Raw genomic sequence first — 14,596 nt, 5'->3', positions numbered from 1 at the left:
TCGGTCTTGGGATGCATCAGGCGAGGTATTTCCAGTAGAGATAAGGAGGTATTAGTACCGTTATACAAGGCACTGGTGAGACCTCATCTGGAATATTATGTGCAGTTCTGGTCTCCCATGTTTAAGAAGGATGAATTCAACCTGGAACAGGTACAGAGAAGGGCTACTTGGATGATCCGAGGAATGAAAAACCTGTCGTATGAAAGGAGACTCAATGAGCTTGGCTTGTTTAACCTAACTAAAAGAAGGTGAGAGAAGATATGATTGCTCTCTATAAATATATCAGAGGGATAAATACCATGTAGGGAGAAGAATTATTTAAGCTCAGTACCAATGTGGACACAAGAACAAATGGATATAAACTGGCCATCAGGAAGTTTAGACTTGAAATTAGACGAAGGTTTCTAACCATCAGAGGAGTGAAGTTCTGGAACAGCCTTCCAAGGGAAGCAGTGGGGGCAAACGACATATCTGGCTTCAAGAGTAAGTTTGGTAAGTTTATGGAGGAGATGATATGATGGGATAGCCTAATTTTGGCAATTAATTGATCTTTGACTACTAGCAGTAGATATGCCCAAAGTTAGATGGGGTGGGATCTGAGTTACTACAGAGAATTCTTTCCTCGGTGTCTGGCTGGTGAGTCTTGCTCACATGCTCAGGGTTTAGCTGATCACCATATTTGGGGTCGGGAAGGAATTTTCCCCCAGGGCAGACTGGCAGAGGGTTTTTCGCCTTCCTCTGAAGCATGGGGCACGGGTCACTTGCTGGAGGATTCTCTGCACCTTGAAGTCTTTAAACCATGATTTGAGGACTTCAGTAGCTCAGACATAAGTTAGGGGTTTGTTACAGGAGTTGGTGGGTGAGATTCCATGACCTGCATTGTGCAGAAGGTCAGACTAGATAATCATAATGGTCCCTTCTGATCTTAAAGTCTATGATTCTACTTCAATTAAATGAATAGCATAACTGAAGTACACGGAGCTAGATCCACTTACTGCGGTGTCTACACTGTGCTGTGTTGATGGGAGACACTCTCCAGCCAACGTCCCTTACGCTTCTCGGGGAGGTGGAGTACACAAATAGATGGGAGAGCACTCTTCCACCAATTTAACGTGTCTTCACCAGACCCACTAAATCGACACCACTGCATCGAGTGCAGCAGTGCCGATTTAGCTGGTAGTGTAGACATGGCCTTAGTCAAATCAAAACAAAATATTTACTGGAAAATTCAAAGGCACTTCTCCTAAAGGAGAGCTATTCCTTGCCAAATTTCAATTTTTCAACCTCAGCCATTTTGGTGCTACAGCTCTTCTAAAAGAATTTTTAAATTATAATTTTAAATTATATAGGAAATATTTTTCCCCTGTTCTCCTATACAAAAGCAGCAGAATGATTTTTGCTCAAATTTTTCACATTTCCCCTTCAGCCAGGGGAGGGAGTATTTGCTCTCTGACAGGATTATTGTTCTCATTTAGTATTTAGTAAAAGGTTAAAAATCTATGTGGCTGACTGTAGGTAGAGAACGAAAGAGCTGCTCTACATGGTATATTCCTGCTTCCCTTGGGAATTAAAATCCAATTTTTTTTTTTTTTAAGAATAGGGTGACAAGGAATGATGGTCTTACATCTGTAAAGTATTGCATGTCAGTAGAGACATAAAATTAATCAAAGCTAGGTAACATAAGAAGAATGTCAACTAATTTTGGAAAAGTGGGAGAAGAAATGAAGGAAACAAAGAGAAAGGGAATGCTGCCTTAATATGTTCCAAGAGCCAGAATATTTAGTTTGCTGCAAATATCTTAGAGGTTCTGTTTGTGTGTGTTTTTTGTTGTTGTTTTTTTTTTTGAGGGGGGGGGTTGTTTTTTAAAGTTAACTTACAATTAACATACAAAAGCAAGGTTAGATGGTGCCAGAGAGACAGGTGAACAAAGTCTAAGTCAGAGTACAGAGTTTAGAGGGATTTGAAGAAGGAAAGGGTGGGATGCTTGTCACAGATGAAGAGGAAAACCATTCCTGATGTAGAGGTGAAAAGACACAGTAATAAGTGGGTGAAGGACTCAAGAATTAAGAAGGGGGTTAAAAGCAAGGCACAAGATGATGATAAGGAGGAAATGGAACCAACATGTAGGCAAACACAGGCAAGTAAAACTTCAGGCCAGCATATCTAATCTTCTACAACAAGTCTCATTGGAGGAGGTCACAGAGCCTACACAATGCCTGGCAACCAAAAGCATCATATCAGTGAGCCAGATGTATTGCCTCTGATTGGGTGGTTTGGTGCAGCTGAGAGGAGCACAAAGCAAGAACTGCTCTGTACCGGATGCATGGGGTTTGGTTCTGGGATTTCTAAATTCCAAGCCTAATCAGGCCCCATTACCTGACCATACTGCATCACTGCCTGTCACATGCAAAGGATAGGGATATTGCATGGAAAATGAAACTGCCCTAGTTAGATGCAGAGCTTGGAGTTACATGTTCAGAGACAATGGCTTTCAGCATGGAGCAGAAATAAAGGGGCATAACTGACTCAGGTTAGTGAAACACGGAAATTCTCAATACCAGGAAGCAACAGCTTGTCTCAAATTCACTTAAGAGATACTACACTCTAAGCTTAACCAACTAGAAAGTTTACCTTTTAAAATATTGGGACTTCAGAACCACGTATCAATTTTAAGCCTCAACATTGTCCATCACACTGTCTAAAGAAGAACTAGGTACCTCTGCTTTTTGATAACTCAGCAAATAGCTATCTTTTCTATTAGCAAGTTGCCCCCTGATATCACAAGGTATGTTTTTTCCTCAATTAATACATCTAAATCCAATGACAATCACCAATTCCTCACCAAGATGTATCTTCTCATTGCAGTATGTTAGCTGCTCGGAACTACAGCAACTATATATCTGTAGAGCACTAAGCACGCTTACCATTATTTGAATTCTGGCAGCGCCCAAAGTGCTAGACACTGTCAACACACAGGGAGACAAGACTCTACATTGAACAATTTCACTTTAACAAAATACCATAATAAATGTGGCAAGATCAAAATATATAATTTTATATACATGATTTACTTTTAAAAATAAAAGCAGCTAAAAGTCACTGCTTCTCAATCCATCCATTGTAGATGACAAGTTTCTTGTATGAACCGCTAGTCGCATTTGAATAAATAAACTATTTTTTTCCTCCATATCCCTCTTTAGCTCACTGAACATTATACCTACAGGTGTCATAAGACTTTTCTTTCACATTTCCAAGTTACTTAGCTTCCTGTAAAAGCAGTTCTTATGCTATACATGTTTCTGTATGTAAGAACAGAAGCTTTTGTGTTGCCTTCCCTTAGTCAACACAACCCTCAAAAAGCCAGAATGGTGATGACTTGTAAATTTGCTGCTGTGCATTAGATTACAAATGCCTAATTTATCAATGGCATATAAATCAAGAACATTTACAATTTTGAGCCATTATGCCAGTAAGTATATTAAAAACAAAAGGATCACTCAAAACCAGAATATGCACTGGAAGTGGTGTTAACTGTTAAAATGTGCTTTTAATTACATTATGCAAGTACTAACCATGAATTAGAGAGCCATTTAACCACTGAATATAGTAGTTTTGTGGAAAAGAAAGCAGGATCTCATTGCTGATTATTGAAAAAGGTAGAAGCAGGACGGCACCAGCTGAAACTGCAAGAGTGAAGGTACTCAAAAACAGCCTGGAAGTCAAACAAATGTATCATTGTTACTGCCCATAAAATAACATGTTTCAAACAACAAAGTAGTTAACCTAATTCATGGGGCTCATCACAAAAATGTATCAATTTACACTACAAAAATGCACATATTTTGAAAGGTCATATTTACAAAAATACATCGCTACATCTTTATTTTTCAGATATGAGGTGGTTTACAGAATTATCAAAATTATATAAATGAAAATAATTCATTCTTGAAAAAAATATTAGGACTTTTCTTCTCTAGGGTTGGAATACATTCATGATCCAAGCTCAATTAAGTATTTCAACATATAATACCTTGGGACAATATACCTTTCCTTAAGACTACTAAGGAAAGTGGTGAGATTAACAGAAGGAGCGATTGAAAGATACCACTCACTGGTTCAAAGTGAATTAATGCAACTATTAATCACTAAAAATGTCAACAGGATCACAACTGAACATGACTATTTAACCATGCAATTGTAGATTTACGGTGTTTCTTTCCATACAAAGCATGGACCCATCATCATTTGATGGGCTAAAGATTATTTTGTTGGCTAGATAATAGAATGAAGGGAAATCTCAACTAAAAATAAAATAAGCATTTAAAATTTTGAAGGGAAAGGTATACTGATCTGAAATACTCCAAAAACAATTGGAGTAAGTGCCATTTTTTCGCTTTTAACAGAATTATACCCTTTTCAAGAACACAACGCCAACCAAAAATTTTATTCAAGTGTAAGTTTGACACTAAAATGGAACTCTATAATAATTTTCTGAACAGCATAACTGAAAATTAAGATATATATTGGACTAAGACACTTACAGGGAAAGTGTCAATAACTATATTGTTTGACTGTAGAATTATTTTCTCCCTCCCCCACCCTCTCACAAAGAGAGGGTCCATTTCTACAAACTCTTACTTGTTCCCACAGTCATTGTTTACAAGTATTTCCACTACAGTCAATTTGTTGTACTACGAAGTGGTCTTAAATGGAGGTATAGCCATCCAGAATCGTACAGTGTTAGTTTTCTTTAACCAAAATTCTGATGATTACTATATGTGACGCAGTATCAACCTGTGTGTTTGTGAAGTTAAAGTTTAATTAAAGATAACAAGCATTCAAAGCTAATGAACAAGAGAGTTTAAGATCATTAGAACAGAAGGCAGCTTATATTACATGTATACATACACTGAGCAATTCTTATGGATTCAAATTTAGTGAAAGAAGTTAACATTAAAATTTAGCTAGCATAAAAAATATTGTCTTGTACTCAGTTACTTACCTTACCTTATAATTTTACAAAAAACAAATATCACTTGAAGATTCCAAATCCAAAACTGAGGTACCACAGGTACAAAACAGACAGCCTGGCTAGAATACGTACATTTTCTCACAGATGCAAGCTAGTTAATCTATGCTGCATGCAGAGTTGTAGCAGTGTTGGTCCCAGGATATTACAGAGACAAGGTGGGTGAGGTATTATATTTTAAAAGGCCAATTTTGGTTGGTGAGATATATACACTTCACCCACCTTGTCTATCTAGTTAATCTGTAATTTACTGAAGAAGTTCCTCATAAACGCAGAGTGTAACCGCCTGAAAAGCAAGTAAGGAGGCTGGAATAAACCGGTCAGCAAGGCAAAATAAAATAGCCTAAGTCTAAAGTCTGCAATTAATCTTTTCTCTACAAGAAAGCCCTTTCACTAATTACCCACAATCTCTCAAAACTAGAAAGCAAAGTCTGAAATTCTTAGTTATACTTATTTAGTATTTCACATTGTTTCTCAGATATGTTTTTCAATAACACTTAAGTGATTTTTTGGATTCAAAGCGGGTGTCATTCACTACTGGTAGGGGAAGTGTGGTTTCTAAAAAATGCAGCAGTACCTTCACACTTTCACTGTGAAATAAGCAACATGTCCCTCTCCCGCAGCATGCCCGTACTGCTGGAGAAGTACCACTGCATGGCATATAGCACCCTACCACAAGCATAAGGGAGAGTGCTGAGAAATTTGAAAACTGTTTCATAATATCTTCAAGCCCACAACAAATAGCAAAAAAAAGCTATTTCACATTTGTAAAGGAACAGGGTGGAAGTAAAAAATTGTTGGTTGCTCAAAAATAGACCATCAGCAACAAAAGATTGTATCTTTTCAAAATGTTTTCCATTTAAGAGGAAGGGAACTAAAGTGACACTGACATCTGTTAATCAATTTAAAGAAAAATTCAATAGCAAGAAATGCTAAATTGCACGAATACATCCTGAATTCAGCTAAGAACTTAGTTCCAGAAGCCTAACAATGGAAATAAAGCAAAGTCACAGCTCAAGAAGCTCTCCCAAACATGATTTGGTGTTTATTTTGGGTAAGGAGAGGAAGAGGGGGAAAAAAAGTCCAGTGGCAAAGAGAGCACAGAATTGGGAAGCTAAGGCATATGACGCCATACAGTGGCAATCTTCAGAGATAACTGAAGAAATTGATTATAATAAGCCAATAAATCAGAAAAGGGTACAGTGCAAAGTCAAGGGACTTTGTGAACAAGACCTGCTATTTAAGATCTTTTTTGAAAAGTACTTCTTTTAAGGAGATGAACATTTAAGTTCTTCAATATTATCAAAACCCACAGTGATTAATTAGGTGTGTTTTTGTGAGTGCATTTGCGTGCTTAATGTAACAGTCACAAGTATTACATATTATGTTTTTAAAATATTGAACAAGACAATCACTTTAATGCTAATTATTCAGTGAAATGTTTAACTATAAAGCAGATCATATGAAAGTTTAAATGGACAGTAAAATTAATTTATTTTTAGTTGAAGTTTGGGATGATTACTGTACTGATTTGACTTGCAACAGAGGCCTCGTGGGATTTCTCCAAACACCAGGACAAACAACTGAAAGAGCCACATTTAGTTGTCCTTCAGTGGAAGCAATGGTTAAAACATATTTGGAATGGAATAATTTGGGTAATTTTTACAATTATATATATTTCTGGCAGGAACAGAGAAGATTTTGCCTGAAAAAAGAATAAAAATAAGAGTTACATGAAAATAGGATAAATGCATAAATAATGTTATGCTGAAATTAAATGTATAAAGCCTTCTCGTCCTCAGTCTTGGGTCATTTACACATTTATTTATATATTAGGTAAGTGTTTAAGGTAAAACTATGTGCTAAGATATTAAGGGTGATCTTTCCTGTAACACCTACCGAGGAAAGACTAGAAGTATTTGAAAAAAATCTTTGATACCTGGCATCAAGCCAGACAGGAGGAGTAACTTCGTCAGATGTTTTTGTCCTTACAGCAGAGAGCCCTGGTCTTGGCCTGAGCAAAATCCCTTCTGGTACCCAAGTGGGTTAAAAAAAAAAAAAAAAAAAATCACACTATAGAATACCATTAAAGCCTAACAATGATTAGTTGCCAAAAAAAACTCCCATAATACTTGTCAGATCAGAAAGTGAAACTATGAGTCAAATGTTATATCTACACACACACTTGAGCATCCATTTAATATCAAAAACTTAAGGTGGGAATAACCTGTCTACATCTAAAGTTTAAATTACTGTGCTATGACAAATGTGGTCTCTTGTTTCAGTTATTTAGACAGCTTATTTAGAACATTCTAAAAAGTTAATCCTCTGCATTGTCCACAACAAAATAACTACAACTCAGTCCCCAGTAATGCAAGGAGCTCTACCCAACTGATCACCCTTATGTCTTCATGGAGCCCGTTACTTCCCCACTGCCTGGGAGTGGATCAATACATATGCTTGAAGGTGTGTGTGAAAGTGGGCATGCAGTGGCCCTGAAGAAGAGAATAAGACAAGATACTAAAAAGAAGTACAAGAAAAGGAGGTAAAGTAGTCTTTAGGAAGAAATGGGGAGAGAAAGAAGACAGAACAGGAGACAATATGTGGGGGGGAATCTATGAAAGGAGGAGGGTGGCAAGACAAGAAAAAGAAGAAACACCACACTCAAAACAATGAAAGAAGGAAAGTGGAGTAGAGCCAGAAATGGGAAAGAACGCGTAACAAGAGAATACAGTAAAGTTACGCTTTTAAATTGCAAAGGCATGGTCATTTAGTGGCATGCCTAGTGATGCATTTTTAGTGGGGTCAGTCCTTGTGGTATTCATATGTAAGTGGGAGGGAAACAGTGTGTGAATGAGCATAGGAGAGGGCAAGAGAGAATGGAGTGCTGCTAACTCTTGTGATTTTACTGCAAGTACCACAGTAGTAGATGTTTTTTCCTAAAGCTGCAGCTCTTGGAGTCTTGTTATGTGGGAATCTCAGCTTTCATTTATACATAGTTTATAGCCCTCACAGCTGTAGAGAAGTGCATGAAAACATGAAATGCTAAAAGACTTAAACACCAGAAGGCAAACAAAGAGAATCCTCAATTTGCTATTTTTTAAAAATCTCATGGTATCTAAGCTAATCACATGATTTTTGAATGAGTGGGGTTGACAATATTAAGAATGGGAAGGAAGGGATAAAGTAAATAAGAGGGGAGAGAGGGATCTGGACAGAGGAAGAAAGAAAACGAATAAATCAGCAGGGGAATAGTGAATAAAGAGAGGGAAAATAATGAGGACAGTTGGACTTCAGTTAGGTGAGAGTCAGAGTTAACTAAGGCCTTGTCTAAACTACTCAGTTTTGTAGACAAAAGCCAGCTTTCGTTGACAATACAGTGGAGGTGTACACATTGAAATGCTCCTCCTGCCGATGTAACTCCCCAGCTATGCTGACATAATAAAATCACCTCGTCGAGTGGCAGAGAGCTTTTTGCAACGTAGTTAGAGCAACGCAGTGTCAGTGTAGACACCTCACTTGATTACATCACCCTAATTTGCCTCCAGGTGTCCCATAATGCCCTTCACAACCGCAGTTTGAACTCTGTTGCCCAGAAGGTTCACAGGTCGGCACTCCTCCCCCGTTCAAAGGCCTGGGAAGTTTTGAAATTCCTCTCCTGTTTGCTTGGCTTGCACAGTTTACACAGCATCTTCCTAGCTGATGATGCCGGCTTTCTGCAGCAGACACTCTCCCCTGTGGAGCACACCAGAGCTGTTGGATCTGCTGAGTATATGCAGAGAGGAGGCTGTGCAGTTGCAGCTTTGCACCAACTATAAGAATTTCAATAACTACAGGCTGATTGCTAGAAGCATGCATGAAAAGGGGCAAGAGAGGGACACGCAGAACGGTTGTGCTAAAATCAAGGAACTGAGGCAGGTGTACCAGAAGGCAAGGGAGGCCAACCGTCATTCAGGTGCGGCACCAAAGACACGCTGCTTCTAGAAGCAGCTGCATGCCATCCTCGGTGGCAACCCCACCTCCACCACCAAGAGCCCCATGGATAGTTCGGGGGACTGATGGCAGCATCTAGTGGACTCAACCCAGACAAGGAAGTAGTGGAAGAGAAAGTGAAGCTGGAGGATGATGTGGAGCACATGGCAGAGTCATCCAGGGGTGCGGCGAATCAGGACCTCTTTTCCACTCCGAAGGAGTCTGGTCAGTCCTAGCACTCCAACTCTGGTGCGCAGGATGCAGGAGAGGGGAGCTCTGGTAAGTGCTCATTTTGCTTTGATACTGCACAGTGAGAGATTGAGCTCTGATGTATTTTGTTATATGGTACAGGAGGGATAAGGGCCTGAAATTAGCAACAGAGCCTGTCTATCTACACAGTGGGGCCACGGCAGAAAAGTTTATTAACGTACACAGAGAAGTACCTGGAATCCTCCACAGTGATCTCTACGAAACTTTTCTGTTAGGTATTCTGCAATCCTCTGCCTAAAGTTCCTTGGGAGAACTGCCTTGTTTCTCCCCAGCTGTAGGAAACTTTTCTGAGCCACCTGGCAATTATTTCTGCAGGAACCAGAGCAGCACACAGGCAAGCAGCATACCGAGCCAGACTGAAGCCACACACATGCAGGAGATACACCCCTGCATCTTGGGTTACCCTTAGGGGTGAGATATCTGGTTCAATAGCCTAGACTGTGGAAAAGGGTACCAATATTCAGAATAGGCTCCCTAGCCACTTACAGTAACCCCCTTTGCAAACCACCCTTTGTCCCTTCTTGCCCATTTCCCTTGCCCACCCAACTCTCCCCCTAAACTCATCGTATCTGGGACTTGTGCTGGCCTGTGTGCTAGACAAAGGATAGTGAGAAAGAGGTGTGTGTAACTTTTGTGATTCACGGCTGTGAACGCACTCACAATACTGTCTCTGTTCATTGTTTCTTTGGCTTCTGCAGATGTGCTCTTCAGGAACCACTCCTCTATACCGGTGGAGCACCTCTGTCAGGTAAGGCGCCAATCCAGGTGAAGTAAGGAGGATATGTTTTGTGAAGTGCTGCGGTCAACAGATGCAGCATATGAAGAAACAAGAGCATGGAGGGAGACAATCAACGAAAGACTCAGGCTGGATAGCCAGGAAAGGACACAGGGGCAGGAGCGGATGATAAAGCTCCTGGAGGGCCAGACAGAAATGTTGAAGGTCCTCATTAGCCTGCAATCTGAGCACATCCATGCCCAACTCCCACTCCAGCCACTACAGAACTCCAGTCCATGCCCTCCCCAAACTCTCCCACCACATTCCTTGCATGTTCCTGGTCCCTCACAGTACCACATGCACTCCACACCTAGGGACTGGTTTTCCAACAAAAGCTGTACTTACATCCAGCTGTGCGGGCCCTCACCATGAAACTGTTCCTCTTCGCATGTCCCCTGTTTGACCAAAAGTTTGTAGTTTATCCTGTTATTAAACTTGAGTCTTTGAAATAAAATGAGTCTTTATTTGTGACATGCATACAGACATCAGTCAGTGCTAACCATCAAACACAATGGCTATAGGTAGGAATATTTGCTCCTTGCAATTAACGCTCAGGAAGCAAAACACTGCAGGAGTAATTCCAGGTGGCAAGTAAGCATTGCCTGGCCAAATGCAACACACAAAGACACATTACTGGGAATCATCATCAAAATGCACCTTTAAAGGCTCCTTAATTCAAACAGCCTTCTGCTGTGCCCCTCTAATTGCCCTTAGGCTGGCTGCTGATTTTGAGCAACCAGATACATCAGCCTTAGCAGTCTACCCCTGGGGAAACTTATCCCCCTTTGATTCGCAACTATTAGGTAGCGTACAGCAGACTGCAATGACCATCAGAATATTTTCCTCATTGAGGTCTATCCAGCCAAAAAGACATCTCTAGCGACCATTTAATCAGCCACAGGCACATTCAAAGGTCATTTGGCACCTGCTGAGCCTGTTGTTGAAGCTCTCCTTGCTGCTGTCTAGCTTCCTGGTGTAAGCCTCCATGAGTCATGGGAGCAAGGGATTGGCGGGATCTCCCAGGATCACTATGGGCATATTTTCACTTCCCCCATTGGAATCTTCTGTTCTGGAAAGAAAGTCCCAGCATTCAGCTTTCTATATAGTCCAGTGTTCCAAAAGATCTTGCACCTTCCCCAACCCACCCCACATTTATGTCAGTAAAACATCTCCAGTGCTCCACCAGCGCATGTAAGACCATGGAGAAGTAGCCCTTTTGGTTGATGTACACTGTCACAAGATGGTCGGGGACCAAAATTGAGATGTGTTCCATTTATCACCTTACCACAGTTAGGGAATCCCATTGTCTCAAAGCCATCAGTTATTTCCTGTACATTATCAAGAGTCACAGTCCTTTGTAGCAGGAGGTGATTATTGGCCCTGCACACTTGCATCACCACACACCCCCACGGTGGACTTTCGAACTCCAAACTGATTCATGACTGACCAATAGCAGTCTGGAGTTGCCAGCTTCCACATAGTGATTGCCACTCACTTTTCCATGATGGGGGCAGCTTTCATTTTGGTGTTCTTGTGCCAGAGAGCTGGAGCAAGCTCTGCATATTGTTCCAGAAAGGTGACTCTGCGCATCCAAAAGTTCTGCAGCCACTGCTCATCATCCCATACGTACATCACTATGCAATCCCAGCACACAGTGCTTGTTTCCCAAGCCCAGTACCACCGTGGCAAGCTGTTCAGTGAATGCCAGCAGCAATCTTCAATTATTGTTCCCTGGCAGAAAGCAAGGCAGGCATGTCCCGATTCATTCTGTTTCACAGCTCATGAAATACTGCAGGTCCAGCCATGTAGTGTTCATAATGCTCATCACCAGAATGGTCAGCAGCTCAGGATCCATGCTGTCCGGCAGAGATGGCGGGTGCAGAGTTTACAAGGGCTGTTGAAAGTAGGAAGTAATAAGCCCATGGAATGATGGGACGGAAAGAACTACATCATGTCCCAATGATGCACTGAAACCTGTTTCCAGAACTCCCAGCAGCAGAAGGGTACAGAGGTTGGCGAGTTGCACAGTGGGATAGCTACCCACAATGCAACGCTCTCTCTGTCAATGCAAGAGCAATGACTGTGGATGTGCTCAGCCAACACAAGGAGCATTGTGTGGACGTGCGCAACCAATCTTATTAGTGACTTATGAAAGTCAACATAACTTACGTTGACTTAACTCTGTAGTGTAGACATGACCTAAAACTAATAAGGAAAGTGAATAAAGAGTTTATGCGAATGGGGAATAAAAAAGTTGTGTTCATAACCTGCCTCAGTCTGCCATTCTGCATGCATCCATTACAACCTATGTTCTAAACTACAGGTGAATAACTAAATGGGTGCTCCCAGAAGCAGGGTTCCCCCCACCCATAAGGCAATGCTCTAAAATAACTGCTTAAAGAAAAGCTGTAATGTTTTTCTGCCCATGTGCAGTAAACACTATGCAGACAATTTTGCCTGTTTACATTTTACATTATTGCAAATTTAATTATATCAAGGAACTAAGAAATGTACATACGAAATTCTGTTGACAATGGCATCTTCATCCTCCTGCTCATCTGAAAAATAATTTATAGCAGATTTATATATAGGTAGCTGTAGAAACTAAAAGAAAGATGAAAATAAGTTACTAAAACAGAAAAACTATAGGTCAGATCAAAAATTTTGCATTACTAAATCCAAATCCATTATTTTTGTATTCTGTATTAGACATACATTTTGTAAATTAATGTTACCCATTTCCATTAGTTTTCCTGAAAGAATATTTTTCTTAATAAAAATTAGTGCTGCTTTCCCTCCACTTTTACACTCCCTTCACTGGTTTCTTAATCTCTTCAATCAAGACAATTAAAGAGCATTGCTCAGGACTAAAGATATGTCTACACTGCGAAGTTGTCGACAAAACTTTTGTCTTTCATAGGTACGTAAAGCCCCCCCACGAAAGACAAAAGTTTTGCCGATGCAAGTGGCAGTGTCAATGCGGCTTTGTCGGCAGGAGCACTCTCCTGCTGACAAAGCCAATGCCGCTCGCGTGTCTGGAAGTATTTTGTCAGCAAAAGTGCCAACAAAGTACCGACAAATAGGGTTTACACATGCTGACTTGTCGCTAAAAGTTGCATGGTGTAGACAAGACCTAAGGGTTACCTCTTTGATGGCTTGTAAGATTAAATTAGTGCGTTTGGAGGATAGTCATGACAGGAAATTCCTTTCTACATCACTACTCTTCCTTAAAATTACAAACAGCCTTCAAACAAGTTGAGGGGAAAATGGGTTTGAATACATCGTAAGAATACAGGCTAAAAATACACAAGAAACACCCAGTCTTGGAAAAACAGTTGTGAATTTTATATGCAGTGAAAAACAGCACACACATGTACAACAAAGAAAAATACATCAGAACAATAGTAATAACCTGTCTTTGACTACCAGAAGTGATACCAGCACCTCTCACCTAGTCTTAATTCCTCCATGAGCCTCTGGGTTTCTCTTCTGGCATTTTAGAGAATTTTCCTTCTCTTATCCCTTAGGTATTCCTCCTATTTATGATGGGCTACCACTCAGCTTGGAATCTTTACTTCTTTCTTGTTCTCCTTCATAACCTTATGGACAACCACAGCCCGCTTTTTATGATGTGGCCTCCAGAAATGAAATTCCACTTTCAAGTCAGTTTTTTTTTCTATCCCCTTCAAGTTCTCCATGTTGCCCATCCTGCATTGTGAATTATTTTCCAGGCAAAAGAATGCACAAAACCTGTCCACAGCAGACCTGAATACATTTCCAAATTTGGATGTGTCCAGTAACAGGCTTGCTTCACACTCCGACAAAAGAATTCCATGCAAGTAGCGCGTATAGCCTCTGTGCTCTTGACAGGGCAATCATTACATTAGGACCTTGTCTCCCAAAATTAAATACAGACAGTTATTTATGCTTAAAAGAAAGCCATGGCCCAATCCTCAACAGCTTGTGGTAGAAGTGGCAAGCAAGTTAATAAAGGAAAAAAATTTGAGTTCTTTTGTCTGAGATGAAACTATTACAACTATCAAACTGCTCATTGGTACAACTGTACAATCATGACTTTGGAGTTTCCAATTTTGATTGCTTATCCAGGCAACTTTAATTTTCTATAAATGTATATCTTCCTATGGAATTAATATAAAAATAATTCAGCTTGTGGACATTTGGTAGGTTCTTTTGATTGTTGCAGGAAAGTGTTTTGAGTTAAAGAGTCCTTTGTGTAATGACAAAGATGCTAAAGTTGACTTCTACCTGCATGTAAATTAACAATTACATATTTAGAACTACATAGCATATTCTTCAATTTCAACCAAAACTCTGACATAAAACAACTGTCTGCAAACTGTTTCCTACGGGGCATCTCTTAAATGAAAGGATTTTTGTAAAGGGCACAGGAAGGAAAAATTTGCTGGAAGTTGTAGGGATCTATTTTATGTTTTTGCAGCACATGGAATAGTCATCCAGTCAGTATGTTGTTACTGTCCTTAAAGCTGGTATAAGAAGTACGCAAACACAATCAACTCAGAGGAGCACTA

At 40.1% G+C, this 14,596-nt stretch overlaps 1 protein-coding gene across 1 annotated transcript in view; it reads right to left on the bottom strand.

Moving 5' to 3' along the window:
* Positions 1-14,596, bottom strand: part of LMBR1 (limb development membrane protein 1) — a 151,030-nt gene that overhangs the window by 99,398 nt on the left and 37,036 nt on the right. The window contains exons 3-4 of the mRNA XM_048837603.2: positions 12,565-12,604; positions 3,573-3,712 (exon numbers count right to left, since the gene is read on the bottom strand). Of these exons, the coding sequence (XP_048693560.1) occupies positions 3,573-3,712; positions 12,565-12,604 (180 nt within the window). The remainder of the gene's footprint in view (positions 1-3,572; positions 3,713-12,564; positions 12,605-14,596) is intronic.

This window comes from Caretta caretta, chromosome 2 (assembly GCF_965140235.1).
Source record: "Caretta caretta isolate rCarCar2 chromosome 2, rCarCar1.hap1, whole genome shotgun sequence".
Taxonomy (NCBI): domain Eukaryota; kingdom Metazoa; phylum Chordata; order Testudines; family Cheloniidae; genus Caretta; species Caretta caretta.
The sequence above is the reverse complement of the archived record's forward strand: the minus strand, read 5'-3'. Positions and strand labels throughout refer to the sequence as shown.